Source organism: Thermothielavioides terrestris, chromosome 3 (genome assembly GCF_000226115.1).
Source record: "Thermothielavioides terrestris NRRL 8126 chromosome 3, complete sequence".
Lineage (NCBI taxonomy): Eukaryota > Fungi > Ascomycota > Sordariomycetes > Sordariales > Chaetomiaceae > Thermothielavioides > Thermothielavioides terrestris.
Window position 1 is genome coordinate 860,726 of NC_016459.1, and position 24,638 is coordinate 885,363.

At 54.2% G+C, this 24,638-nt stretch overlaps 8 protein-coding genes and 1 non-coding gene across 9 annotated transcripts; 1 reads left to right on the forward strand and 8 right to left on the reverse strand.

Annotated features, from left to right (window-relative positions):
* The first annotated feature begins 8,825 nt into the window (after nt 1-8,825).
* On the forward strand, nt 8,826-8,897 carry THITE_t84. The gene has a single exon. It is a non-coding gene; the product is annotated as a tRNA-Cys (tRNA).
* A 72-nt stretch (nt 8,898-8,969) lies between these two features.
* Nucleotides 8,970-10,589, reverse strand: THITE_2129497 (uncharacterized protein; the record flags this gene model as incomplete). Its single annotated transcript, XM_003653915.1, has 1 exon — nt 8,970-10,589. One exon carries the CDS (start codon nt 10,587-10,589, stop codon nt 8,970-8,972), a length of 1,620 nt encoding a protein of 539 aa, XP_003653963.1.
* A 724-nt stretch (nt 10,590-11,313) lies between these two features.
* THITE_2078396 (uncharacterized protein) lies at nt 11,314-13,003 on the reverse strand (the record flags this gene model as incomplete). The annotated part of the gene is made up of 3 exons (XM_003653916.1): nt 11,314-12,251; nt 12,324-12,613; nt 12,786-13,003. 3 exons carry the CDS (start codon nt 13,001-13,003, stop codon nt 11,392-11,394), a joined length of 1,368 nt encoding a protein of 455 aa, XP_003653964.1. The 3' UTR covers nt 11,314-11,391.
* Nucleotides 13,004-13,289: 286 nt separating this feature from the next.
* Nucleotides 13,290-14,725, reverse strand: THITE_2116501 (uncharacterized protein). Its single transcript, XM_003653917.1, has 4 exons — nt 14,336-14,725; nt 14,129-14,257; nt 13,968-14,062; nt 13,290-13,894 (listed from the first exon to the last, which is right to left on the reverse strand). The coding sequence occupies exons 1-4, from the start codon at nt 14,528-14,530 to the stop codon at nt 13,510-13,512; spliced, it is 804 nt and encodes a 267-aa protein (XP_003653965.1). The 5' UTR covers nt 14,531-14,725; the 3' UTR covers nt 13,290-13,509.
* A 2,082-nt stretch (nt 14,726-16,807) lies between these two features.
* On the reverse strand, nt 16,808-17,475 carry THITE_2116503 (uncharacterized protein). The gene has a single exon (XM_003653918.1). The coding sequence runs from the start codon at nt 17,453-17,455 to the stop codon at nt 17,135-17,137; it is 321 nt and encodes a 106-aa protein (XP_003653966.1). The 5' UTR covers nt 17,456-17,475; the 3' UTR covers nt 16,808-17,134.
* A 1-nt stretch (nt 17,476) lies between these two features.
* Nucleotides 17,477-18,137, reverse strand: THITE_2116504 (uncharacterized protein). Its single transcript, XM_003653919.1, has one exon. The coding sequence runs from the start codon at nt 17,957-17,959 to the stop codon at nt 17,489-17,491; it is 471 nt and encodes a 156-aa protein (XP_003653967.1). The 5' UTR covers nt 17,960-18,137; the 3' UTR covers nt 17,477-17,488.
* A 151-nt stretch (nt 18,138-18,288) lies between these two features.
* THITE_2116505 (uncharacterized protein) lies at nt 18,289-20,284 on the reverse strand. Its single transcript, XM_003653920.1, has one exon. The coding sequence runs from the start codon at nt 20,108-20,110 to the stop codon at nt 18,584-18,586; it is 1,527 nt and encodes a 508-aa protein (XP_003653968.1). The 5' UTR covers nt 20,111-20,284; the 3' UTR covers nt 18,289-18,583.
* Nucleotides 20,285-20,936: 652 nt separating this feature from the next.
* THITE_2089127 (uncharacterized protein) lies at nt 20,937-21,293 on the reverse strand (the record flags this gene model as incomplete). The annotated part of the gene is made up of 1 exon (XM_003653921.1): nt 20,937-21,293. The coding sequence occupies one exon, from the start codon at nt 21,291-21,293 to the stop codon at nt 20,937-20,939; it is 357 nt and encodes a 118-aa protein (XP_003653969.1).
* A 1,522-nt stretch (nt 21,294-22,815) lies between these two features.
* THITE_2116508 (uncharacterized protein) lies at nt 22,816-24,506 on the reverse strand. Its single transcript, XM_003653922.1, has one exon. The coding sequence runs from the start codon at nt 24,343-24,345 to the stop codon at nt 22,921-22,923; it is 1,425 nt and encodes a 474-aa protein (XP_003653970.1). The 5' UTR covers nt 24,346-24,506; the 3' UTR covers nt 22,816-22,920.
* Between the last annotated feature and the right edge of the window lie 132 nt (nt 24,507-24,638).

Here is a 24,638-nt window from a genome sequence, read left to right on the forward strand (position 1 = left end):
AATGGAAGTCAGGTACCTGTTGGCTTTATTCTAACCTGTTGGCTCGGTTCTAGGTGAGATGGAACCACCGGCATGCATGCAACTCCCAACTGACCCGGACAAGCGCCCTATCCGGCTTCAGCCTTGCCTGCTGTTGGCATATCCAGGACTGTGCCTCACAGGGCGTTGAAAGATGGCGCAGCCACCACTGCTGCATGCACATACAGTGTAGGATGCATTGTTTACCAAACAGGTTGAAGTGGGCAAGAAGCGGGGAGGTGGTGCAGGAGAAGAGAGTGTGTGTTGCAAAGCAAGTGACTAATTGCAACAGCGGCAGTATTTCACTGTACATCGGCCCCGATGTGAAGCAATTCTCGCTCGTATTTGAGTGGCATTCACCGGATTGTTGACAACTTTGTCTGCCTTCACAATCTACATTGTAGCAATCCGAACTGAAACTAACGCTTTGCTTTGCTATGTTCAAAGCAAGGCTAGGTGAGTCCCCTCATATGATTTGTCCCTCACCGGGTCCTTACAGGGTATCTATATCCACTACTGCGGCAGTGAATTTAGACGTGTGGCCGCCTTCGTTGGTTTCTTGTTACTCCACCCATTGAACCAAATTGGCCCCCAACACCAAGGTCTCCATTTATTGTGCTGACCTCTTCGTAATGCCACTACGCTCTATCTGGATCATTGCAGCATCAGCTTAGTACGGTTGCGAGCAAAGGTTAGGGCACCTTGTCAGGTATCAACCAGGATCAGTGTATATACAGGAGAGTTTCCTCGAAGAACGCGTTGCAAAATCGTGTTTTCGCTCCACAGAGCACACTCATCCGCTGTAATGTCCCCGGCTAGTACCCAGCAGGGGGCATTAGTTTACCCATCACGCCACAGTACATCTAGGAGATCTTGGTACGGATGGTAAGAATTCCCCCAAGACACCAACGGAACTCCCTAAGCTGTTGGCAGCTCAGAAGAGTACCAAGTGGATATGGAAGTTATACAACATTGATTCGAGCGCCGCCCCATCCCCCCCCCCCTTCTCCCGTTATCGCGTCCTTGCAGACAAGACCAAAAACACCCCTTGTCAAAGCCAGAAACTTGTTGGATTATCCCTTATGCGTGTCAGATTTCCTTCCAAGAAACGGAGTGCACCGACAGTCCATGATATTATTGACCTGCCTCATTGGTAACTGCAACCCTGTGCCGTTTTGAACTTCGGTCCGAACACCACCAACATGTCATCAATTTCTTAGTTGAGACAACAGCAACACACTGGGGAGGGGCTCAAGAGAGTTCAGAGACCTTGGAAATTGGTCTTCTCCTCGGGTCCAGACAAGTATAAAGGGCTCCATTACAGCCGTAAAGAGGGAAGAAGGACGACAAGCCGAACAACGTTCCAACTGCTCCCTAACAGTTGACTGGTTTAACTCTGCAATCAAGACCTCCTTCCAAGACATACAAAGCAAGAAACCAAACGTCCAATATGCAGTTCACAAAGGCCGCAGCACTCCTCGTCACTCTTCTCGCCAGCGGCGTTGTCGCGGTGCCCACGCCCCCGCCCACGCCCAATTCCTCAGGCACCCTCGCCAAGCGATGCGATTGCGCCTGCAACGACGAATGCGTTCAGGACTGTCTCAGGGGGTTTGGTCTGAGCCCATTCGGGGCTGGCATGTGCATCTTGGCTTGTGGTCCTGCCTGCGGATGCTCGTCAAATAACACCTGCTAAAAACTACCAATCCTTTGGCCGTCTGGTGTGTGATTCATCTTGTGTCCAAGTTATACAACCCAAACATTTTCGCCAGAAGGAGACTCCGAACTAACTTAGAGAGATGACCAGCGCATCAAGGTACATGAATTGAGGGGTGCGGCCTCATTGGGGTGCACCTGCTGGACACCTTGGGACACATGTAAGTTCGCTTCTACACTGCCCTGATGCCCCTTTCAACAAGGGGGGTTGGGAATTTGGATCAATGGACTGCTTCGTCTTTGATTGTCGCATTAGATGATGTCGATTTGTGAAATGACTGGATGTTAAGGTACTGGTAACAAAATACCTTACCTTAGACACCTAAGGTCACCACGAACCAGGTACATTTCCACCCTGTAGCCAAGAAAAAAGAGAGACAAGAAAAACAGCCAAACTCACTCTTGTCATAGCGAAGTATCCTTCTTTCTTTAGCCAGAGGGTGCTTACCTACCTACCTAAGTAGTAACTAGTGAGCTTTAGAGAAAAATCAGGAACACGAGATGCGTTCCTCACACATTCTTCTCACCAACGATGTGTCCCTCTTCATTCTGGGAGCGCATGTAAACAAAGGACCCACTCAGGTAAAAAAGGGAAAAAAGGGGGTACACGAATCGGGTTGTCGTTAAAGAGGTCCCGCCAAGACTAATTTCCGGCCCCTATCAACGCCACCCCCCCACTACAACTCGAAGTACTGTAGCAGTACCGGCAGGGGGTCTTTACGTATATTCTAGGGTATAGCGCGCTTAAAGGTAGGTAATAGCGCGCTTACGCTATAGGCTAGCTATAGGCTATCGCTATGTCTATACTATATTAGTTAAGTCTACGTAGTAGGTGATATAACCTACTTTAGAGCTACTACTATCTTACTATATAAGAACAGGTTATATATAGAGGCTATAGCTAGGCTAGGGAAGTATAAGACTGTATTTGACCTAGGCAAAGCCTAGCTAGCTACAAGGCAATAGCGGAAATATATTAAAATAAAAAAATTAAACTTAAATATCTACTTTACCTTTATCTTTATCTTTATCCTTACTACCCTTCCTACTTTAAATTTCCCTATACTATACTAATTAGCTACTAGCTAGCTATAAAGTAGAGGTATAGTACATTTATAATATTCTACTTAATATTTATAAAGTGCCTATATATCTAGGTTAGGGCTTTAGTATATCGCTTAGCCTCCTCTAAAGCATTTTAAGCTAGCTAGGCTAACTCCTTAGCGATGGTGGCTAGCTACTTAGCAACTATAGCCTAGCGCTCTACTACTAGAGCGACTCTCTTCTCAATGCTCTACTAGGGCTTAGCCCTAGCGAGCAAGAGGTGAGCTATAGAGGTAGTAGGAGCGTTAGATATAGATATACTAGCGCTAGCCAAGGGTAGGGCGGTAGCGGTCTCCTTATATATTGTGCCTTTCAGTGCTAGTTAGTTAGGTATAAATATAAGGTAGCTATAGAGCTATATAGCTTATAAATAGTTGTAACTAAACGTTTACTCTACGCTTTAAGGTTAATTGGTAGGGGCTTGTCCTTATCGACTTTAAGGACTTGCTTATACTACTTGATAATCTTTAGTTAAATTATAGAGGGCGGCTACTAGTAGCTCGTTAGCATTAGACTAGTAGTCATTTGTCAATTAATATTATTTATAAAAATATAGGACTTGGTATAGCCTTATTTAGTATACTCCTAGTATATATTGCCTAGATCTATATACTAGTTAGTAAATATAAACCTAATATATTAAAAAATATAACACTGTATTTACTCTCTTAGAAGTGGTAGGCCTATATATCTCTATTGTAGATATATATAATGTAGATTATATATAGCACCGCCTATACTTTACTATAGTTAGGCTCCTCCTTCTTCTTCTTAGCCTACCTAACGTTAGCTAGCTACTAACTAGTACTTAAATAGCACTCTTTACCGAAGACTTCGTATCTAAGGACCTAGCTAGGCGCTTCTAAAGGTTGTTAAGCGTAACTAGCTTAGACTTGCCCTTATTAGCGGGGGTAGTAGAGGTAGTGGGGGCGGTAGGGGCTAAAGGGGCAATAGGGGCTAGCTACTTACTAGTAGTGTTCTTGCTACTAGTGCTAGTATTAATAGTAGTAGTAGGCGCAAAGCGTATATAGGAGCGCTACTGCTACTAGCTAGGAGCAGGGGGGGCTAGCTACTTGCTAGTAGCGTTTTTGCTACTAGTGCTAGTGTTGGTAGTAGTAGTAGGCGTAGAACATGTAGGGTAGGTGTAGGAGCGTTGCTACTACTGGCTAGGGGTAGTGGGAGAGGTAGTAGCTAGGGCGGGGGGGGTGGTGGGAGCTAGCTACTTGCTAGTAGCACTCTTGTTGGTAGTAGTAGTAGTAGTAGTGGTGGTAGTAGTAGGTATAGGGTATATAGAGCGTGTAGAGTAGGGCTAGAGGCGCTACTACTATTGGTCGGGGGCGGTAGGAGGGTCGGCGATAGGGGCTAGGAGGGCAGTGGGAGCTAGTTGCTCGCTAGTAGTAGGAACGTTGTTGTTGACGGCGATAGGGGGGTTGTTCTCTTTGTATAGCTCTATATCGTTGTATTTGAAGTTGCTATATAACTCAATTAGCTACTACCAATCGCAACACTACTGCGATTTCGACCGATTTTTCGATTTAACCGACTTACAAAGTGTATAAAAAGTGTAGATTAAAGCTATAATATAGCTAATTAGCTTCCTAGCGATAGCGACGATAGAAATAGCTTTAAATCAATTTATATAACGGTAGTATAGGAGGGTGGGTAGGCGGCAATGGCTATAGCTATAAGGTTAGAAGAAGGAAAGGAAGAAGAAGTGGGCAAAAGGCTCTAGGGCAGTAGAAAAAGCTATAGCCTACGTGCCTATATAGTTCTCAAAGAATCGAAGGTTTCAATATCAACTGTATAGAGTAAACATTGTTTATTTTTTAGAATCTATCTAACCATAAAGTATCTAGACTAGTAGTAAAACAGTAGCTAGCTAGCACCTTCTCTATATTTATATTCCTTCCCTAGTTTCTCTATAAAGCTGAGCTTAGGGGTTGGGATGAAATTTCTATTTGTCTATAATTTTATATAGTGTTGAGCCTACTTTTAGAAACTTCGATTAACTCTATAAAGTTCGTCCTAGGGCTAAGACTTAGACCACTAGCAACACTTGCTATATCTTAGTATTATAGAAACTCCTTTCTAAGTATACTAATTAGCTAGGAACTAAGCAACTTGCTTACGGTCTAGTAGCTAGCTAGCTACTAATCCTTTGACTTCTAGTTATTAGTTATTACGAAGTTCCTTAAAGTTAGAGGTAGGAATAAGGACGTAAGGTAGTATAGTCTAGTAGCTAGCTAGCACTTAACCAGAGAACTGTATATTGCTACTTATTACTAAGATATAAACAAAGGAATATCTAACCTCTAAACCTATTGTAGATCCTTCCGAACCCTGCTCAATAGCTTCCCTAGAATACGGTTAAGATCCTCTTACGAGCTATATATTGCCTATACATTATCCTAGATCCTATATATTGTAGTTTATAGCAACTATATTAGCTCCTAGACCTATAGGAATAGCTACCAATTGATAGAGACCTCGTCTAAGCTAGTGAGATCTACTAGCTATAGAACAACGCTATAGTATATTCTAAACCCCTTTACTTCTAAGATACTAACTAGCTACTAGAAGTGCTCTAGCTACAACGAGTTTATCAACAAGTGATAATACTAGATATATAAGCAGGGGAGCAACTAGCTCTTGAACTATATACACCTATAGCGAGGGATGTTAACTAGCTCTAGAATTGGGGTATCCTATAAGAGCTAAGCTACTTGATCCGCCTAGTTGACTATATTGTAGTAGTCTAGGTTACGACGTTCGTCTAGAGTAGCCTACCTAAGCGTAGAGACCTCAGTAGCAATGTTAGTAGCACCCTAGGCAGTTAGCTACAGTAGCTAGATAGCTACTACACTGCTTCGTCATTGCCTATCGTTGTACTATAGACTAGGGAACTAGTCTAGTATAAAAACGCTATTGAAGTCGAGAGGCTTATTGGCATCGAACCATTTATATATTATCGATAGCTTATATATAATCAGTGCTTAAGCCCATTTAAATAGCCTATTAAAGCTCTAGCCATTAAACCGCTCTATATATATAGTTGGGAGTATATAATTGAGACTCTTGAACTTAGCTTAGATTGCCTTATTTTAATAGTCTTGTATATAGTGATCAAGGTAAATAATCAAACTAGTAAAAGGGAAGGTACTAGCTATCTGCTACTTCAGTGTAGGCTTAGTGTTCTTGACCTTTAAGTACTATCCTTCGACTACATTTATTATAGTGATCTAGTAGAGTAGGGGGGTTATATCTTGTACCTAATACGCCTATAGTCGAGTATTGCTTAACTAGTTGTTCTTCAAATACTACTTAAGCCTATTGGTACTAGTATAAGCAATAGTAGCCTCAATAGACTCTATATAGCCTTTTTCTAAACAATGGCTTAGAAGAGTAGCCGCTATATAGCTAAGGTACTCCTTATTAATACTAATCTAGCGCTTCAAAGTCTCCTAGCAATACTTTGTATAAAGGAGATGTTATATATATAGGAGGCTATACTTATTGTAGCTAAATGCCTCCTAGATAGTAAGTTGTTTAACTATAGAGTCGTCGATAATTATATATTTTAGGAGCTAGCCCCTATTAGCTACTCCTTTATACTACTCTAGTAGTATATCTAGATATACTACAATGCTATTAATAGTCTACCTCTCTATAAAGAAGTAAGTAGAAGGGAGCTAGTAGCCGTTAAAGTCTTAAACTATAATTGTAAATAGATGCTAACCGCTATAGGTAGTCTTATAAGTAGTATCTATAATCGCTAGTTGGCTATACTTTTTCAGTATATCCAATAGGTCTCTATATATAAAGACCAATATAGAGGAGTTCTCGCTAGGCATAGTCAGTGCCTTATACTTATACTAATCACTATAGGCTAGTAGCTAAGTAATAGCTTCTATGAATTCTACCTCTCTAAAAACCTTATAGGACTATACTTTATAATTATTATATTTATAGAGCTTGAGAGATCTACGAAGGTTGCGAATCTCCTAGGTTGTAATGTACTAGCCGCCTATATAGTAAAGACGTGCCCTAGCCTTAGGAGTTTCGGTATAGCTATATAGCTAATGTTCTATAGCGCTATTACTATATTCAATAGTAAGGAGATAGACAATATACTCTATAATAGTATATAGACGTTTGATTATCTTGATATCTTCTATTAAGTGATTGTGCCTATAGCGAATTGCAATATCAATAGTGCTATCGTTATACTAAACCTTATAGAGAGTATAGTGGTATAGCTCTATATTTTATAGTGCCCTATTACATTTACCTTGCCCTTTAGTCTTTTATAGCGTTTTCCAGAGGCAGTAGTAGAATATAGTCTTCATTTGCCATTGCCTTAGAGCGTCTCTTCTACTATAGAAATACAATACCTAGCGCTATTTGGCTTACTAGGTTATATATAGGAGGGTAAACTCGCCCTCTTTGAACTAGCGTTCCTAGATCTTCTAAATGTTGTTAAGAATTATAAAGCTACTATTTGGCGCCTTGGGCTCTAGTCTAGATAGGCGAATTGGGGATATATGCCTATACCTACGTCTAGAAGCTAGTTCCTCTATAGAGGAACTGTCTCCCTTATTAGATAGTTTATTAGATAGTGTAGAGCTGTCTAGTAGCTAGGCAGAGGCTAGAGCAGGACTAGGAATACTGTTTAATTGTAACGATTGTATAATTAGAGGCTTAGGGATAGGGAGGAGCTAGGGTAGTATCTGCTAAGTAGCTAGATCGAGGTTAGGTTCAGTAGGTATATATTCTAGGACTAGGGAGCTCGCTATAGGTATAGCATTAGCAATTCAACGCTAGTGATCAAATTCGCTATTTGACTAAATGGCATTTATATATTGAGGGGGACCAAGGGCGCTAATAGGCCATAGATACTACGTCGTTTTATTGCTAGCTATATAGCGTATCGTTTTGTTACTAGCTATATAGTATATCGTTTTATTACTAGCTATATAGTACATTGTTTTACTGCTAGCTATATAGTATATTGTTTTATTACTAACTATACAAATCGAGCTAATCTATAGCTAGATCAATGCTAAGCAACTGCTAATCGGTAGATAGTAAAACAATTTACTTAGTATATCTTTTAGTTACTAGCTATATAAAGCGAGCTAGTCTATAGCAAGATATTGGTCTATAGCTAGATCAATATTTAGCAACTACTAATATATATTATTAGCAAACTAGTTGACTAATTTACTAATAGGATCTATTGGATATAGGCTAAATATATACTTCTATAGCGATACAACGTTGTAATATAGGTCGGAGCACAATAGAGGGTAGGTATAGACACAGATTAGTTAGGGAAACATAGGTAGGATATAAACTAGCGGCTAGGTAGCTGCTAACGCAACGCGAGCGTAAGGACCACCGTATAGAAATTGTTAAGCGGCGGCAAAAGGAGTGACTTCTAAGCGCGGGACCCACGGGTATCTGTGGGGACTATGGAAATTAGGCTTGGCGGGACCTCTTTAACGTCTACCACGAATCGCGATGTACCCCTGCCCTAACCCTCACACCCTTACATTAATCGTTCACATCCGTATTCGCATCCGTATTCACATCTCATCTGTGGCTGGAAGAGGTTGGTGAGGTGCCACGGGTTAGGGTTGTAGTTGCCCACATCTGCAACAGCACCTCCTTTCTTCCTCCCACACATGCGGGGAAGTCTTGATGAGGGTCCCCGCACCAGGCCGCGCCATTTCTTGTGTCGCGAAGCTTAGTTCCGTATGTCGAAGTTCCTCGATACGCCGATCGACTGGGAGGGCGGCCAGATGGGTTCTCACGGGAATAACTAAATGACCATTGATCGCTCCACATTCCCCTTGGGAGCTATGAACCCCTCAAAAGTACACACTTCTCCATTTTGAGTGTTCTTCAACTAACGCTATTGGGAAATAGCCGGAGTAACCAATCTAGTATAACTTACAAATCCGCACGCTACATCTGAACCGTCCCTCTTCGGACGAGTAGCTCAGGGGTAGAGCAACCGGCTGCAGTCCGGTAGGTCACGCGTTCAAATCGCGTCTCGTCCTTGCTCACGACTTTTTTCTTCCCCGTTTTCCCACGAGCTCCTGGAGGTGCTTTCTCACCAGCTTCTGCATTCATCACTCCCTCCACAAACTCCCCCACCCGGCCTCCCTCACGCGCCGTTCCAACGCCTCCAACAAGCCCACATACCTCTCCCACAAACCGGCCGTCCCCCACCGCTTCCCGGCGTGATACTCCAGCATCTCCTCCACCTTCCTGACCTCCCCCATCCCCGCCACGACCCCCTCCCAAGCAGCGCAAAACGCCCACTCCGCGGCCAGCGGCCCCGCCATCTCCGCGTCGGGCAACACCTCCGCGTCGTCCACCACCGCCGCACCCCCGCCGCCGCCTCCTCCTCCTCCGCCTCCGCCGCTGGCGGACCCGATCCAGAACCCGCCCAGCGCGGCCCGCTCCTCGCGCGCCTGCGCCTCCCGCGCCAGCACTGCCACGGCCCGCGAGCCGCGCGCCACCCGCTCGCGCAGCCCCCCGAAGAAGGCCTTGACCGCGACCTCGCGCGGGAAGCGGCGCTCGGCGCGCGCCTGCTCGGCCTCGTGCGCTGCGACCAGGGCGTGGGAGCGGGCTAGGGCCGCGTGGAGTTCTGTGATCTGGTGGGACAGCGTGAGCAGCGTCGAGGAGGGGATTGCTGCTGCTGCTGCTGCGCCGGTTTGGGCCGGGTAGGCGGGGGATGGGGAGGCCGGGGTTGGGTTGGGGTCCGGCTGTGGGTGGTGAGAGGTGGCGCAGCATTTTGGTATGGTGGAGCATCGAGCGCAGGGGGCTGGCTCGAGGTTGGGTTGTGCGTAGGTGGCGAAGATATCTTTTGAGAGAGGGCCCGGAGACGGAGGGGTGGCTTCGGGGCTGGGTGGTGCGGCAATGACGGTCATCCCGGGTGAGGCAAAGCCGGGAGCGGGGTGCGGTTTGAGGATTGGTTTACGGGGGCGCAAGTTGTCGTGCCTAGGGAAGTGCTGCTGCTGGTCCCTCGGGGTGGTGTCGAAGCTGACGCGGCTGGGCGGAGGTTGAGGAGCACTGGTTTCAGCGATTTGTCCTGGCGGTGCGGCCTGCCTCTCTACACACCGTTGCTGCTGCTCCTGCTGCGGCGGATGCTCTGTAGCGGTGTCTGCAGCGGTGTCTGTATCGATAACGAGATCGATGTCGTCGTTGTCATAGTATGACCGCAGATGTAAGTTATGCGCCGGTAGCAGCTCTTCCTGATGCTGCTGTTGATGCTGCTGCTGTTGCTGGTGGTGTTGCTGGTGGTCGTGCTGCTTATGCTGCTTATGCTGCTGATGTTTCTGTTGTCGTTGTTGCTGCTGTTGCTGGTGGTGCTGCTGGTGGTGGTGGCGGCGGTTGTGCTGCTGCTGCTGAGAGGAAGAACGGCGTGAGTTTTGGCCGCGTCCAGGCTGATCGTTGTGAACTGGCCGCGGCGAATGCTGCTTTTTGTCCTCGCCGAGAGCTCCTCTATTCTCTCTCTCTCCCTGGCTGTGACGATCGTGGTGCTGATTACCCTGTCGAGTCTTGTGCCGGTTCTGCTCATGATTCTCTTGCCTTCGTGCACGATACTGGGAGTTAGCATCCCTTGAACGACCTACTGTTCCGGTCATTTGATCGTTGTTACTGTGACCATGACCAAGGTCATGGCCCCGTCGAGGGTGCCGCTGGTGCTCCTGCTTGCCGCGATGGCCGGGTGCTCCAGCATGCATTGTGAGGATTGCCTAATCAACACCCAAATGCGGTTCGTTATGACCCTTTATCATTCAGCCCGGAATGTGCCCCTTCCACACACGGTGCCAACTGAGTGCTGGCCGCGAGACTAAAGAACCTGTGTGGGTTGGGGCATTCGTTCTTATCATGCTTCTCTTGACAAAGGGTGGAAACAAAGCCTTTGTCCGAACACAGACTCGGTCTGGTCATCAAGTTGTGCCGCATGCTGCAGCTGCCGTTGTCAGATCCCGCAGATGCCATACGAGCATGATTGTGCAGTTACTAAGGTTGGGAGGCTTGACCTGCGGCAACTACCTATACGCAGTCAAATCAGCGCGTCGCGGTCATACATACTTCACCATTCGGACACGGTGAGGGTCGCCTCGAAACAAAGCATTAGGTTGGCAGTAAGTTGTTGCCTGCTACAACGAGAACAATGCCTTTCAGAACTTCACGTGTTTTTCTTATAAAGGCGGCGACCTTTGTCCACATTTGACGCAACACCGATACCCCGGGTCTCTCGAGCACAGTTTGAGATCTTTTGATTCAGGAGAAAACAGCGTGCGGTCAACGCACCTGGTCGGCGTAGCCACTTGTCCGACTCGATATGGCTATCCGGAAAAAGGTGTTCTCTCGAAAAGGGGTCAAACACGCCAGTACATAGTTATCCATCGAATCATCTGCATGTTAGCTGGAGTTCGCTCCGACTCCATGCGCACGCCTGGACAGAATCTCCGCTCCGAATATCAGGATAACCTCAATGCGAGATATAGAATACTAGACCGTGATTCCGCCGCCGTTTCACTTGTCCACCAGCATGAGTTGCCGGTGCCTCTCCAGGAAATCCCTGACCGCTTCAACAAAGGCGTCCAGCTCCTCGTTTTCCGTCTCCAGTATGAGCGCCAGAAAACCCCTCCGCGTCGTCCAGAACCCGGCCTCGAGCATCTCGAACCAGAAGAGATCCCGCAAATCGGGCCTCTCCTTCCCCTTTATATCCTCCGCACACTCGATGTCCTCCAACCCGTCCTCGGTAAAATGCAAGCCGATCAAGGAGCCCCGGCCAGTGATGCTCAACCTCGTTCCACGCGCAACGTCTCTCAGCTTCTCCCTGAACCGGTCCCCCCTCTCATTGAACGAGACGCACACCTCTGGGGTGTAGGCCTCCTTCAACGCCGCGTACCCTGCGCACATGGCCAGCGTATTGTTGTTAAACGTGCCTGAGTGCGCCATCGCGCCGGCCAAGCGCGGGTCATACACGGCCATGACGTCCTCACGACCGCCAAACGCACCAAACGGCAGGCCGCCGCCCAGATACTTGCCCAGCGTCACCAGGTCTGGGCTCAGGCCCAGCGCCGCCCCCAGCCCGCCCGGCGCCAGTCGCGACGTCATGACCTCGTCCAGGATAAACAACGCCCCGTTCTCCCGCGCTGCCGCCCGCACGCCGAGCAAGAACTCGCTCCGCCCCGGTATGACCCCTCCTGCGCCTTGCATCGCCTCGACCAACACCGCCGCCAACTCTCCCCTGGCCGCCACCGCCTCGATCACCCGCCGCGCCATCGCCAGATCGTTATACCGCCGCACAACCACAAAATCCCGCTTATCCACCGTGTTGTCCGGCAGCCCATCCACAACCGCACCCCCCCCAAGCGCAGCCCCGTCCCCTCCTCTCTCCCCACCACCACCCTCACCCTCACTTCCCCCGCCTGCCCCCGCCGCAGCACCGACCGGAAAACTCAACACCCCCCCATGATACCCGCCGGCAAAGACAACCCCACCCCGTTTCCCCGTGAACCGCCGCGCAGCAGCGAGCGCGTGCAGATTGGCCTCGGTCCCGCTCGTCGTGAAACGCACGCGCGCCAGGCCGAAGCGGGCGGACAGCAGCGCGGCGTGGCGGCGCTCGTGGGGCGTGGTGGCGCCGAGCGACAGGCCCGTCTCGGCCAGCGCGGCGTGCAGAGCGCGCTGGACCGTCGGGTGCGAGTGGCCTAGTAGTCCGGCTGAGAGGTCGCCTGCTAGGTCGACGTATCTTGCTCTGGGGGTTAGAGGCGGGGTTGGTTGAGAGGTTGATCTGGTGGGGATATTGTGGGGGGGGGAGGGGGGGTTGTGAGGGAGAGGTGGGAAGGTGGCGCATTGGGGATGGGAAGAACCAAGGAAGGGGGGAATGGGAGATGGATCTTAAAGGCCAGGGAGGGGCTTACTTGTGCCCATCGACGTCCCACAGGTGGGCGCCCTCGCCGCGTTGCATGGTGATGGGGAAGGGGGCGGTGTGCAGCAGCGTGCGGGTGTTGCCGCCCGGGAGGGAGGCGACGGCGAGGTTGTGCTGCGCTTGGGAGAGCGGGTTGTTGGCGACGAAGCGGGCCTCGGCGGCGCGCAGGGCCGCGAGTGCCGCGTCGCGGGTAGGGGACGGGTTGGGCATCGCGGCCGTGGTGAAGGATTTGAAGTGTCCGGGGACTGCTTCTTTCCAAGCTGCTACGCTGGGTTAGGCTATGTGTTGCCAAGTTTGGCTGTGGCTCGGTGAGGTTGGAGCGAAAGTGAAGTGGAGAGAGGGGTATTCTGTAAGGTACTCTGGGTCATAAGGTATTCAAGTTACCCTGCGCCTGCGGTAGTTGACCCGAAGCTGCTGCTGACTCGGCCCGAACGAAGCTTGCGGGACCCACTTGCCACTTGCCGGTCGAGGTCGACGTCGTCCTCTTCTCGGCCGCGTTTACGGCTCGGGTCAGCTCCCGTCTAGGACAGCGGTTCAGTGGCATCAGGTAAGCAACACCTGGAAGTGCTCGCTTCCGCCCTCCTCCCTGACCGGGCCGCAGGTCGGGCAGGCGCTGTTCTCCCCAAGAGTGAATGACCGGCCCCCGGGTTATGAATGGGATGAGAGTCGAAAAGGCCCGGTGAAGTCGTTTCATTGACGAAGGATTATGCACGAACCTACGCCGTCAAGGAAGCAGCGAGCATGATAAGTCCGCCCAGTGCATCCATTCCTGAACACCACTCGTCCCAATTCGTTGTGGTCCACAAAGGGCCCTCGACAGGACGGTGCGTGCGGATTTGCACCGCGTCACTGACGCAATGCAGATGGTCTTGGTCTTCAAGTTTGACCAGATCGCCGTTCGCGGCCAGCGCAAACGCAGTCCGAGCCTCGGCCTCGTCTCTCTCAACTTCCGCCCTCCACGCCAACTCGTCGCGTGCTTCCCAGAGCTGTTTTCGGGATGGCAGAGGGGCTATGACCAGATTTGTTTCCCGCCGCACATTGCACATGCCTGCCGGCTCGAAGTAGAACAGCAGACCCACGACCTGGAATATCACGCACAGTCTGTTTCCCGTGGTTAGCAATCTGAACATCGGGGCCGGTTCCGTGATACCAGCACAGAGTTCGAGGGGAGCACCCTCGCTTCGATTCTTCTAAGATCCAATCATCCCAGCTGGCCAGCGGATCGGGGTCGGATGCGACTTCGACGCGGCTGAATTGCGTGGATATTGCCTGCATTCGTTTAAGTAGGGTTAGGATAAGTCTGCCGGGACTACCGGGTGAGTGAACTGGACGTACCACCACGGCGGCAATCAAGAGAGAATCGAAGTTGTTGTGTTGCGTCTCGCCTTCGCCCAACCTGGGAATGAGGTAAACGGAGAGAGCCTGCAAGGCCGCAAGCAGTCCCTGTTTCTTCCACCCGTGGTACTGCAAGGGAATCTCGTTAACTCACTGACCACACACCATGATCACGTCTCATCCCGGCTCCGAGCGGACGCGACATACCTCTCCAAGGAAACGCTCACACTCGGCCCGCACGTTCCTCCAGAACAACTTTCGGCTCCCGGGAACCTGACTGTTCATCATATGCAGCAGACTGATGCAGTTGTGGAGCGGCTCCATCTCGTCGACCGCCGCACCAGAACCGGCTACCAGCCGCGGGTGGATGAACGGTGGCAACGAGTTGCGGTCCAGCATCATCCGCGGGTAGGCTTTCAGCGTGTGAAGAACGAGACTGGCGGTCCTCTGCGTTTTGACTTCCAACTTCGGTCGCTGGATGAGCGGCCCGAAACGATAAGGCAGCTGTTTTAGTATTGGTACAGACGGAGACAACAACGCGACTTGGAGGTCACGGGGCGCCGCTGTTTGGACGTGCGAAGGTGTCGAGCCACGCAACGCAGTTGGCGGCAGAGCTGAGAGAAGCTGAGTCGCATCGTCGGGCACCTGCGGACTCGCGAGGTCGGAAAGATTGAAAGGCGGATCCTCCCAGCCAAGTGGAAGGTACAGGTCTGCTGCTGCATCCGTGGACGCAGCGAGACCTGATACCGCCGAGGAGGCGTCGAACAAGGCGTAATCGAGGGTCGGATCGAAAATGTCGGCCACCTGCCGGGGGGAATCACTATCACTGCCGTGTTGCTCTTTTGGAGCGCTGCCCGCGCGCGTGCCCCTGGGCGTGCTGCTAGCTGGATACTGGCATTCGAGGGCTCAGGTCAGGCAACCCGCGCAGGCGGGCCGCGCGTTATCGCAGCGCCGCTTGCGTCTCGCACAAGGAATGCGAGACCGGGCCCGAGGAACGGCACTGCCTCTGCGAGACTGGCAGTAGTATCTGTGTCTCTGGAGGGTCGACTCTGGAGCCCGGCATGGTTGGCCTTCTTGTCAGCTCGCCTTGTTCCGTTGCGGGCCGTGGAACACGCACGCTTATCGAACGGTTTGTTGCATAGCGCGCAGCGCAGCACGGACTGCATCGCTTGGTCGCTCATTTCAAAGTAGACCGCAGCGACCTGGAGTTGTATCATACGCCTTCCTAGCCGTGGTTTGGCAGTGGTGGTGCAGTGTTCCGGAGCGGTTCAAACTCTGAGGGAGAGCCGCAGCTGGCCAGCGTTTTGTCAGCAAGCAGCGGGTAGCTACAGTTTGTAAGTGTTGCAGGGCCCACTCTATGTGGCCCGTGCTCTCCAGACAGCCCCCCTGATGGATCATCCTGTATACAGAGTTTTCCTCCTTTTCTTCCTGTAGATACACAGATTGAATACACCACATTCGCCATACCAGTTGCTCAGTGGCTTGCGAGAGTAAGTTAGGGAGTTACAGTGCGGGAACGGCGCGGCAGTGCACATACAGCAGGGTGGTCCTCCCACAAAAACGTGTACGATTGTAGGTTCATTAGAAAACTTCATTGGCCGTTTCTCTCCTGGCGTCTTCGACCATAGCAAACCGGGGCTGTGTGGGCATCGCATCGAAGCTCAGATTGGTATGTACACGGTGCGAGCAACCACGCGAACCTCCATCGGCGGGCGGAACACTTTGTAAGAGCTCCGCCGCAGCGTAGCAACCTGCTTGTACAATCTCCGCATTGCAATGCCCGCCGTGGTGTCCGCTCCGTCATGGCTTGCCACTTCACAGGCTTCACAATCCCGCCACGGATTGGCCATGGGAATGGGAATTTGTAATCTAGGGGCGGTGGACTGGGAGATTCTCAACAACTCCGGGAGGATAAATATGGGCATTCATTGCAGACGATGACGGTGGCTTCAGTCCCAAAAGCAGACTCGCAGTCCATCAAGCAGTCAAGCCATCGAATCAACAAATCATCTATCTCTGTCCTCCCGCCTGTGAACACCACGACCATGTCGACCGCCCCCTTCCCTTCGCCCACCAGCAAGTGGCACAACAACACCTACCCGTCCCTCTCCCCGACCCGGCCCGAGCTCTCCGCCAAGGGCAAGACGGTGCTGATCACCGGCGGCGGCACCGGCATCGGCGCCGAAACAGCGCGCATCGCCCTGCTGGGCCGCCGCGCGCAGCCGCTGCAGGCGACCAAGGCCGCCAGCGAGCGCGACTTCCCGGGCGTCGACGTCTTCGCGCACCCCGCCGACGTGACCAGCAAGCCCGACGTCGACGCCGCCTTCGCCGCCTTCCTGAACAACGGCCAAGGCCGCCTCGACGTGCTGGTCAGCGGCGCCGCCGTGATCGGCACGCTCGCGCCCGTGCGCGACGCCGACCCGGACGCCTTCATGGATGCGATCAACCAGAACGTCCGGGGTTGTTTTCTGTTGTTGTGTGAAGTGAGAGCTGACGGTTTGTCTTTTGGGACATGATTAGTGTCCCTGCCGGCAAGCTTCATTCTCTGGCTGGCGAGCCCGGAGGCGCGTTTCCTGAAGGGCAAGTTCGTGTGGTCGAACTGGGATGTTGACGAGCTGAAGGAGCATCGCGAGGAGCTGGAATCCAGCACGAAGTTGAATATCGGTCTTGGCGGTTGGCCGTTTGGCAACTTCACCTCGAAGCTGAACTTGGATGCCTAGTCAGTGTGTCACTTAGCTAGGGTATAGACTAGCCGGGCCTCGTGCTGGCCTGGATGGGTGCGCAATCAGACAATGTTGAGATTCTGACACCTGCTTGCCATGGAATACTCAACAAACCAACCGGTCAAAATCATCCCAATCCTCCCGGGGGCAGCCATCAACGCCGCAACTCCGTTCCCAATGCCCGCCCCACCCAGCCTAATACAAATGGCATGCCCACGCCTCGCTACGCCGCCTTCCCAGTTACCTTAGCAGGGAAAACGAAAACAAAGACACGCAAGCCCACTCAAAACACCCGGCGCACCCGCCCGCCCCGGTCTTCCTTACCATCCGCATCCTCCCCGCCCCAGCGATCCTCCCACAGGCCGCGGCCGACGTAGCGCCAGCCCATCGGCGCGCTGTTCATGCCCCACTTATCCTTCATCTCGGCCAGCGTCACGGGCCGCACTAGCTCCCACAGCTCCAGCACGGGGTAGCCGAAGCGCGACTGTTTGCGCCCGGCGTTGAAGTCCTCGTTGCCGATGCCCGGCGGGTCCAGCGGGACCGTGCCGGGCGTGCGGCGGATGTCGGGGGGGATGGTGGCGATGTGCCTTTTTTGAGGTGGCATCGCAGGTTAGTTGTTTATAGTTCAGCTCAGAGATCAGTAAGTAGTGCGAGGGGACGGAGCGAATTGCTGCAGGTGGGACAGGGTGGAGCAGGCAGCTGGGTAAATAGGTACGTACGTGATGCTGGCACGGCCGCTGCCGCCCTCGCTCGTCTCGTAGAACCACAGGCGCGTGACGCCGTCGCGCAGCCGGTACTTGCGGTACTCGTGGTTCTTCTGCCGGCTCGCGATGTTGGCGAGGTGGACGGGCTTGATGGACAGCAGCACGTCAGAGAGCACACGGTCGTTGTCGGAGCCCGCCTCGGAATCGGCCTTGGGCTTGGGCGTGGTGGGGGTCGGCTTTTTGGCGATCCGTCCGTCAATGGTGCGGTGCAGGGCGGAGGTTGAGCCGGATTTGCTGGTGCCGGGCGATTCCCGCCGGAGGAAGGCGCTGGTGAGCGTGGTCTGGGTGAACGAGCGCGGCTTTTTGGCCGGCGAGGGACCCGGCGAGGGACGAACCGGCGACATTTTAGGACCGCGATAATCAAGCAATGGCTGCGTGGAGTGCACAAAGCAGGATGTTTCAGTGCAAGAGTTGGCAGGATGTTTCAGTGCAGGAGTAGGCAGGATGTATTAGTGTAAGAGTTGAGCGATTGACAAGAAACTGAGTGAATGAACGTATCCACGATTCGCGGTTTGACGCGTTATTGGAAATTTGTTGCCAATAACTTATCCGTCAAACAACCCAAGTGTTCAGTACTGTGCCAGGTGGCGAGCTGCCACTGTGCGAGTGTGTGGTGGCAGGGTTCGTCAGTTGTTAGACATCCACACCGGCTGGCCGATTTTTGAAACCAGCATTTCACACATAATTCGGCACAAAAAAACTGAAATAATCATCATTCCTAACCCAACTAAGGAACAGGCAGGAATGCACAAGTCTAATTGATATTCTTTGACTTAAACTGACCGTTACCGCTACCGCCTAGCCTCAAACCCTCGGACCGCTCGCTGATGTTTCAGTGTAAACCAACAAGATCCTTCTCTTTGACTCGGAAGCAGGGCAAAGTGAGGCAGTTACAACAATTATGCCCTGTTAGTGTCCTGCTCTATCTGACACCCACTCAAACCATAGCCTGTCTCAATCATCCCGTCCTACTCCCACTTCCCGCCCTCCAAGACCACCCGCTGCAGATACTCGACCGAGTACGCGCGGAACAGCTTGCGCGGGTCCGCCAGCCACCGCCCGACCTCCTCCCAGATCCGCCGCAGCCCCGCGGCCCCGTCGCCGCCGAACCGGCCGCGCAGCAGCGCGAAGCTGCACAGCCCGCCCGACCCCAGCAGCTCCATCGCCGCGTACCCGCCGCCGCGCACGTACAGCGCCTTGGACAGCTTGGCCCCGCTCCAGTCCACCACCAGCGGCGCGTACAGGATGTGCGGCGTGCGCCCCGCCACTGCCGCGGCCGTGGCCGTGGCCGTGGATGTGGATGTGGATGTGGATGTGGATGTGGATGCCGCCGCCCACGCCGCCCACGCCGCCAGCGGCCGGTACAGGAACGCCTCCTGGTACATGCCGGCGTAGTCGGCGCCCGTGACGCGCACGTGGTGCGTGCGGGTGTCCAGCAGGTGGCTCATGCTGCGGATGAGGTTGCGCGCGGGTGCGTTGGCCTCGAGGCGCGCGACCTCGTCCGGGCGGCTGAGTCGCACGACGTGCGGGCCGTGGTGCGGGCAGTGGAAGGTGATGGTGCCCGCGTCGGACTGTTGGCCGCCGCTGCTCGGCTTGGTGTACACGTTGCGCCGGCCGTGCTTGTCTGCCAGGCGGCAGCCGGGAACGGGACATGCGGCGCGGAGGGCCAGCGTGCCGTGCTTGGGCGAGAGCTGCTGGCCGAGCAGCTCGTGGTGCTCGATGATGTAGCGGAGGATGGAGGGAATTGTGGGGCCGGCGAAGAAGTCGGATTGGAAGCGGACAGTGTAGGGGATGCCCGACCAGGTGGATAGGAGATGGAGCACCTCGTCATAGTCGGCCATGTATGTTTGGAGTGCCTTGGGCACGTCTCTGTGCGACCGCTGGTAATGCACGCCGTCTATCACCTCCCCCTGGCCCTCGACTGGCGCGGTGTCGACAAATGTAATCTCGACCGAGACCGGCGGCGCCGTCACCGGCGCGGATCCCACCCCCGTGCTAGCTGCGGCCGTGTGCATTCGATCCCGGATCGCACCGGCTACCGCGAAGGCGTAACAAAAGACGATCAGGGTGCCGACATGTGGCGAGTTGTTTGGCTGCAGGCCGGCATGGATGACGATGGGACGGGTGGGAATGCGGGCATGACGCGCTTGCCCTGATCCGGCAGTCGCGATGGTGTCGCCGCTCAGCTCGCCCGCAAGAGTCTCGTCGTGGACGAGAGCGGATATCAGAGGGCCCACGACATCGTCCCGGAAGGCATAGGAGCCGCCGCCGAGCGGATCGTGGACCTGGCCATTGTGGAAGGTCGCAAAAAGGGGACTGCCCGGGGAGAGCGCCGGGACAAGGTCCTGAATGGCGGACAAGATGTCCCGAACACCCGGTCCCGGCGGCTGCGTGGCCGCCCCGCTGCCCTTGGCGTTGTCTGGACCGTCTAGGAGTGGCTCGAGCAAGCCAATTAGCTTACGGGCAGCAACCGCAGCAGCGGGCGGCGGTGGCATGGTTATTCAAGACGTAGCGGGCAGTCGGAAATAGCTGTTCGTCTTTTAGTTGCTTTCGCAAGATCCTTCAGAAAGGCTGGTGATGCTGCTGTTCGATGATGATTTGGCCGGGGAAGGCATGAGGTTTTTCAAGTTCCTGTCTAGGCCTTTCCCACACTTCAACTTATACCGAATAGGGATGCACAATGCACATCACACATGGGGGCTTCCATGGCAGCGGATCCCTGTCGACAAGCTGCACTGAGGCCCGCCATTTGCGCCTAGCGTGGGCGATACACAGTAGAAACAGCAGGCGGAATAGATGCTTGTTCAGTCCTTCAGCTTTCCTGGGTTTGATATGGCAAGCTAACCATGAGTGGCTGTGACACAATTCCTTTCTTGTTTGTGTGTGACGGGTTAAATCTGTGGAGATCTCCTCCGGCTGGAAACTGTCTTCCTTTACACTTTCCTAACCGCCCTTTCAAAACTTTATCGCTTTGTCCCTCCCAGGCGCACAACAATCCAAACCGCATGGAACGCGAGTCACGCGACATGCTGGCCTCGCCCAAACACTTTCAAACTAGACCTCTCAAACCCTGAACCATGACACCCAAACCCAAACCGAAAAAGCAAGCACATCCCGGCATCACTCAACCCCCCAACCCGCACCCCTAATCCCCAATCCACCCACCGCTCCCTTTCCCCATCCCTACTCCGCCTCCAACCCCTTACCACAGTAAACCCCTTACACAGTAGAACCCATCACCACCACCGCAACACCCCGCAGTCCCGCCCGGCTCGCGGCCGCCGCAACCGCAACCGCAACCTCAACCGCACCGCCCATCCTCTACCCTTGTTTACCCCCGCCGCCCCCCGCCCGCCGGAGCAGGTGATGTCGCGAGTAGGGCAGCGGCGGGTGCTCGCGCCGGGCGGGGCCGGGCCGCGGGACATGGAGTGTGATGGTGGTGTATGTCGTCGTCGTGGCCCTGGCCGCGGCGGCGGCGGTCGTGGAAGCGGTTGTGGTGGATGCGGTTGTGGTTGGGGATGGGCACGACGAGGGAGAGGATGAGGATGAGGGTGCCGGCTCCGGCGCCAGCTCGGGTCGGCTGGTCGGGTTGTGGTTGCGGCTGTGGTTTGGGGGTTGGTCGAGGGGCAGGGTTAGCGGGTTGGCGCCGCGGCGGAGGCTGAGGGCGCGGCGGACCATGGTGGTGTGTTTGCGTTTGCGGCGAGGCGTGTTGTTGAGTGGGTTTGAGGAGGGAAGCTGGGAGTGGTGACTGTGTGTGTGGGATTGCGTTTGTTTGGTTTGATTTGTGCGTGTGCCGGTTGTTGAGTGAGCCAGCTAGGAGGATTGATTGTTGAAGTGGTTGATGAGGAAGTGGCTAGTGAGTCACTGGTGATTGGCAGTGGTTGACTCCGACCGGAAACCGGCTCCGTCGTCGTTGTTGGTTGCTGAGCGGCGTGGTGTGTTCGCGGAGGCCAGCCCCGGTGGGTTGTGGTTGAGGTAAAGGAGCGTTTGCTTGCCCTCCTGGGCGGCCCTGAAGAAAAATGTGACCGTTCGAGACGCTCGCTGGCGTCGAAAAGCTGACCCGCGCGGAAGTACAAGTAGAAGGCCGGAAGAGGAATCTCGCTTTCAGCGTGTCGTTCCCCGGATTTCGGTTGTCTGATGGCCCCTGGCGGATGGCCCGACAGTGGGCTCTTATGCATCCTTCACGCCGGAATGGCAGCCGGAAAAGGGGTTTGATCTCCGCAAATGACCACGACTCGGCCGTTGTGCCTCGGCCAGACAGCACCGGGCATGCGGGGAATGCCACTGGCCGCGCCAGCCTTTTCGAACCCAACTGACCTGTCAACTGCCATTTCACCCTGCTTCCGTGGGTGACCCGGTCGGTGGTGGTGGGCCAGGCCGGATGTGAGACGCCTCCGAGTCAAGCACCGGCAGCTTCCAGTACCGCTTTTCAGCCGCCCGGAGATGGTACAACGAACACAATTCGCCTTTATCTTGATAATAGTGATCTCTCGAATGTCAATGCCCTTAGGATTTCGTGTGACTGCCGAGTGTTTGTTGTGTAACTGTACGGCAATTTGGGACATCTCGAAGGTGTAAGTTGCGGCATCGGGCCCGGCCCTGAGGCGGCCTGCTGGGCCGACCTCACCTCAAACACCATCTCTTCGACGGCAGACTTGCAAAATCCCTTCCAAACTGCGCATTATTCGCCCATGTCGAAGACAAAACGCAGCCTCACATTGCCTTGGTGTTGGGAAGCCGCTCAGGCGGAAACCCACAGCACAGCACCCAACTCGCACGCGATATCTCGCTCGCAGCAACTCCCAGCACTGCACGGCCAGAGCCCTACAGGCTACGACTGACGGCCCGATCCTCAGCCCAGCCCCCCATCAGCCCCCCAAAGGGGGCCCAGCCGAACGACCTGCGGCCCCGGGATCAGCTTCTTTGGGAACACTTGATCTCCGTCAGCATCCCCTGGCAAGAGACGCGGGACCGTCCACTGCGCCTTGGACGGTGTGGGGGATCCATGCAATGGGTTCAAGGGGTTGCGGAGCATCTTGATGTCTGCTAGGAAGAGTTGTCTTGTGGCGGGGAGCAGAACAGGAAGGGCAGGCATAACCACAGGGCAGCGATTCCGGTGGGGTTCGAATAAGGATATTAACCAGGAGCTGCGATATCGTGACACCGTTGTACATCGCTTGCTGATCCCGTCTGTTGTACATATACCGCCTTTTTTACAAATCCCGCCAGTCGTACATCGCCAATCGTACACAGAGCCATACACCTTCCGGACGGAGACGGCGCCGCCGTCCCTGTCACCCCCTGCTCACGCCTGCAACTGATGCTTCCTCTCGTAGATGTGCATATTGATCGTCTTCAGCCAGTGCCTGATCCTCGGCAGAAGGGCGAACTCGAACTCGGGCAGGCTCGCCAGCTCGCGCAGGAAGGGCCCCCACTTGCCCTGGCCGACGGAGGCCAGGAAGTTCTCGATGGCCTGGACGACGCCGCGGGTGGTCTCGTCGCAGTACAGGCCGGCGACGCGCATCTCCTCGAGCAGGTTGAAGACGGCGGTCGGGTCGCCGTAGCGGTTCCACAGGATGCGCGCCAGCTCGTTGTAGAAGGGCGTGCTGACGCCCAGCACGTAGCTGGCCGGGCCGAGCTCCTTGACGCGCGGCAGGATGTGCAGCGCCAGCGGCGAGGAGCGCGCGAACTTAGTGTCGAACAGGCGCAGCGCGCTGAGCAGGTACGAGGGGTACAGCGGCCCGTAGACGTGCAGCGGGAGCTTGCTCTTGTCGCGCTTGCGGCTGCGCTTCGCCTTGGACGACGCCTCGTCGATGCCGAGCTTCTCGACCAGCGGGAAGACCTCCTCTTCGAGGATGTCCCAGAGCTCAAAGTCGGTCTGCGCCGCGTGCATCTTGGCCTCGACCCGGTTGCGCTGCTCGCGCCTGAGGGCTTCGTTCTGAACCGACTTGGCGAGAGGGTCCAGCTTCAGATCGAGCTGCCGCGCTGGCTTCTCTTCTATGCTCAGGCTCTGCTCCGCTGCTGGGGTTGCCGAACCATGCACTTCGGCTGCCTTGTCCTCCTCGATGGTGCCCAACGCCATGCGCGCGGCTTTCCGCAGGCTGGGCGGGAACCGCAGCAGGGCCTTTTCCCAGTCGGATGCGGCTGATGTTTGTTCGAGAGGGTGGAGCGGGTCGAACGGCCTCATCATCTGCCGCCGGAAGTTGGACTGCACCTCGGCCGCGTCCTGCACTATGATGTTGACCGTGTTGCGGACCTTCTCGGGGTTGGGTTCCTCCGTCCGGACTTGCAGGTCGTCGAATTTGAGGAAGCCGAGGCGGGAGGGCAGGGAATCACCCGCAGATTCGTCAGGAGCAGGTCTCGGGCTTTCCGGGCCAGCGGACGGCGGAGGTGCCGGTGGTACAGCGGGACGAGGGCGCGTGGCATTTCGGGTCGCAATCTCTTCGAAGATGCGACTGAAGATTTCGTGCTCCTGTCGCGTGATGGTCGACCGCATCCCACCCGCCTCGGCATCTTGATCTTCTGATCTACCGTCAGGACGCTCGTAACCCTCCGGCAACTCGAACGGGATATCCTCGTGCCGGGGACCGTGTGGCCGACTGCGCGGGGGGTTGCTTCGGGCCGCCGTGGAATGCAGCAGAGCGCGGAATGTGCGGGTCGGGACGCCAGTCCGCGATAGCCGCTGAAGTGTCTGGGTCTGGTAGAGGAACGGAAGAAGAGTAGTCGACATGCTGGGCTCAGCCCGCGCGCCACTCGCGGTGCGCAAAACACTGCTTAGTGCTGGCGTGCCCGGGTTGTGATTTGAATTCGGAGCAGGTGGACGGGAAGGTGTAGCGGAGCGCTTGAAAATTTCCCCAGGTACGGAGTACCGTGGAGGATATTGCCTGCCGGGCCAGATCCCTGCCTCCACTCTGCTTGGCGAGCTACGGCTGCAGTGGAGCGGGCCGTGAAGGCCCCAGCAGTTGTTGTCTGCCAATCAAGCACTGCCAAGACCGCCCAGTTCCCCGTGATTTCGCGACTCGG

Bases quoted from the DNA above. Each gene is read 5' to 3' on its own strand.
- THITE_2116501 (XM_003653917.1), bottom strand. From the start codon at position 14,530: ATGATGCTGGACCGCAACTCGTTGCCACCGTTCATCCACCCGCGGCTG. The intron at 14,258-14,335 runs GTATGTCGCGTC...ATTCCCTTGCAG, and splicing joins GTGAGCGTTTCCTTGGAGAG to TACCACGGGTGGAAGAAACA. The intron at 13,895-13,967 runs GTGCTCCCCTCG...CACGGGAAACAG, and splicing joins TTAGAAGAATCGAAGCGAGG to ACTGTGCGTGATATTCCAGG.
- THITE_2116503 (XM_003653918.1), bottom strand. From the start codon at position 17,455: ATGCCACCTCAAAAAAGGCACATCGCCACCATCCCCCCCGACATCCGC.
- THITE_2116504 (XM_003653919.1), bottom strand. From the start codon at position 17,959: ATGTCGCCGGTTCGTCCCTCGCCGGGTCCCTCGCCGGCCAAAAAGCCG.
- THITE_2116505 (XM_003653920.1), bottom strand. From the start codon at position 20,110: ATGCCACCGCCGCCCGCTGCTGCGGTTGCTGCCCGTAAGCTAATTGGC.
- THITE_2116508 (XM_003653922.1), bottom strand. From the start codon at position 24,345: ATGTCGACTACTCTTCTTCCGTTCCTCTACCAGACCCAGACACTTCAG.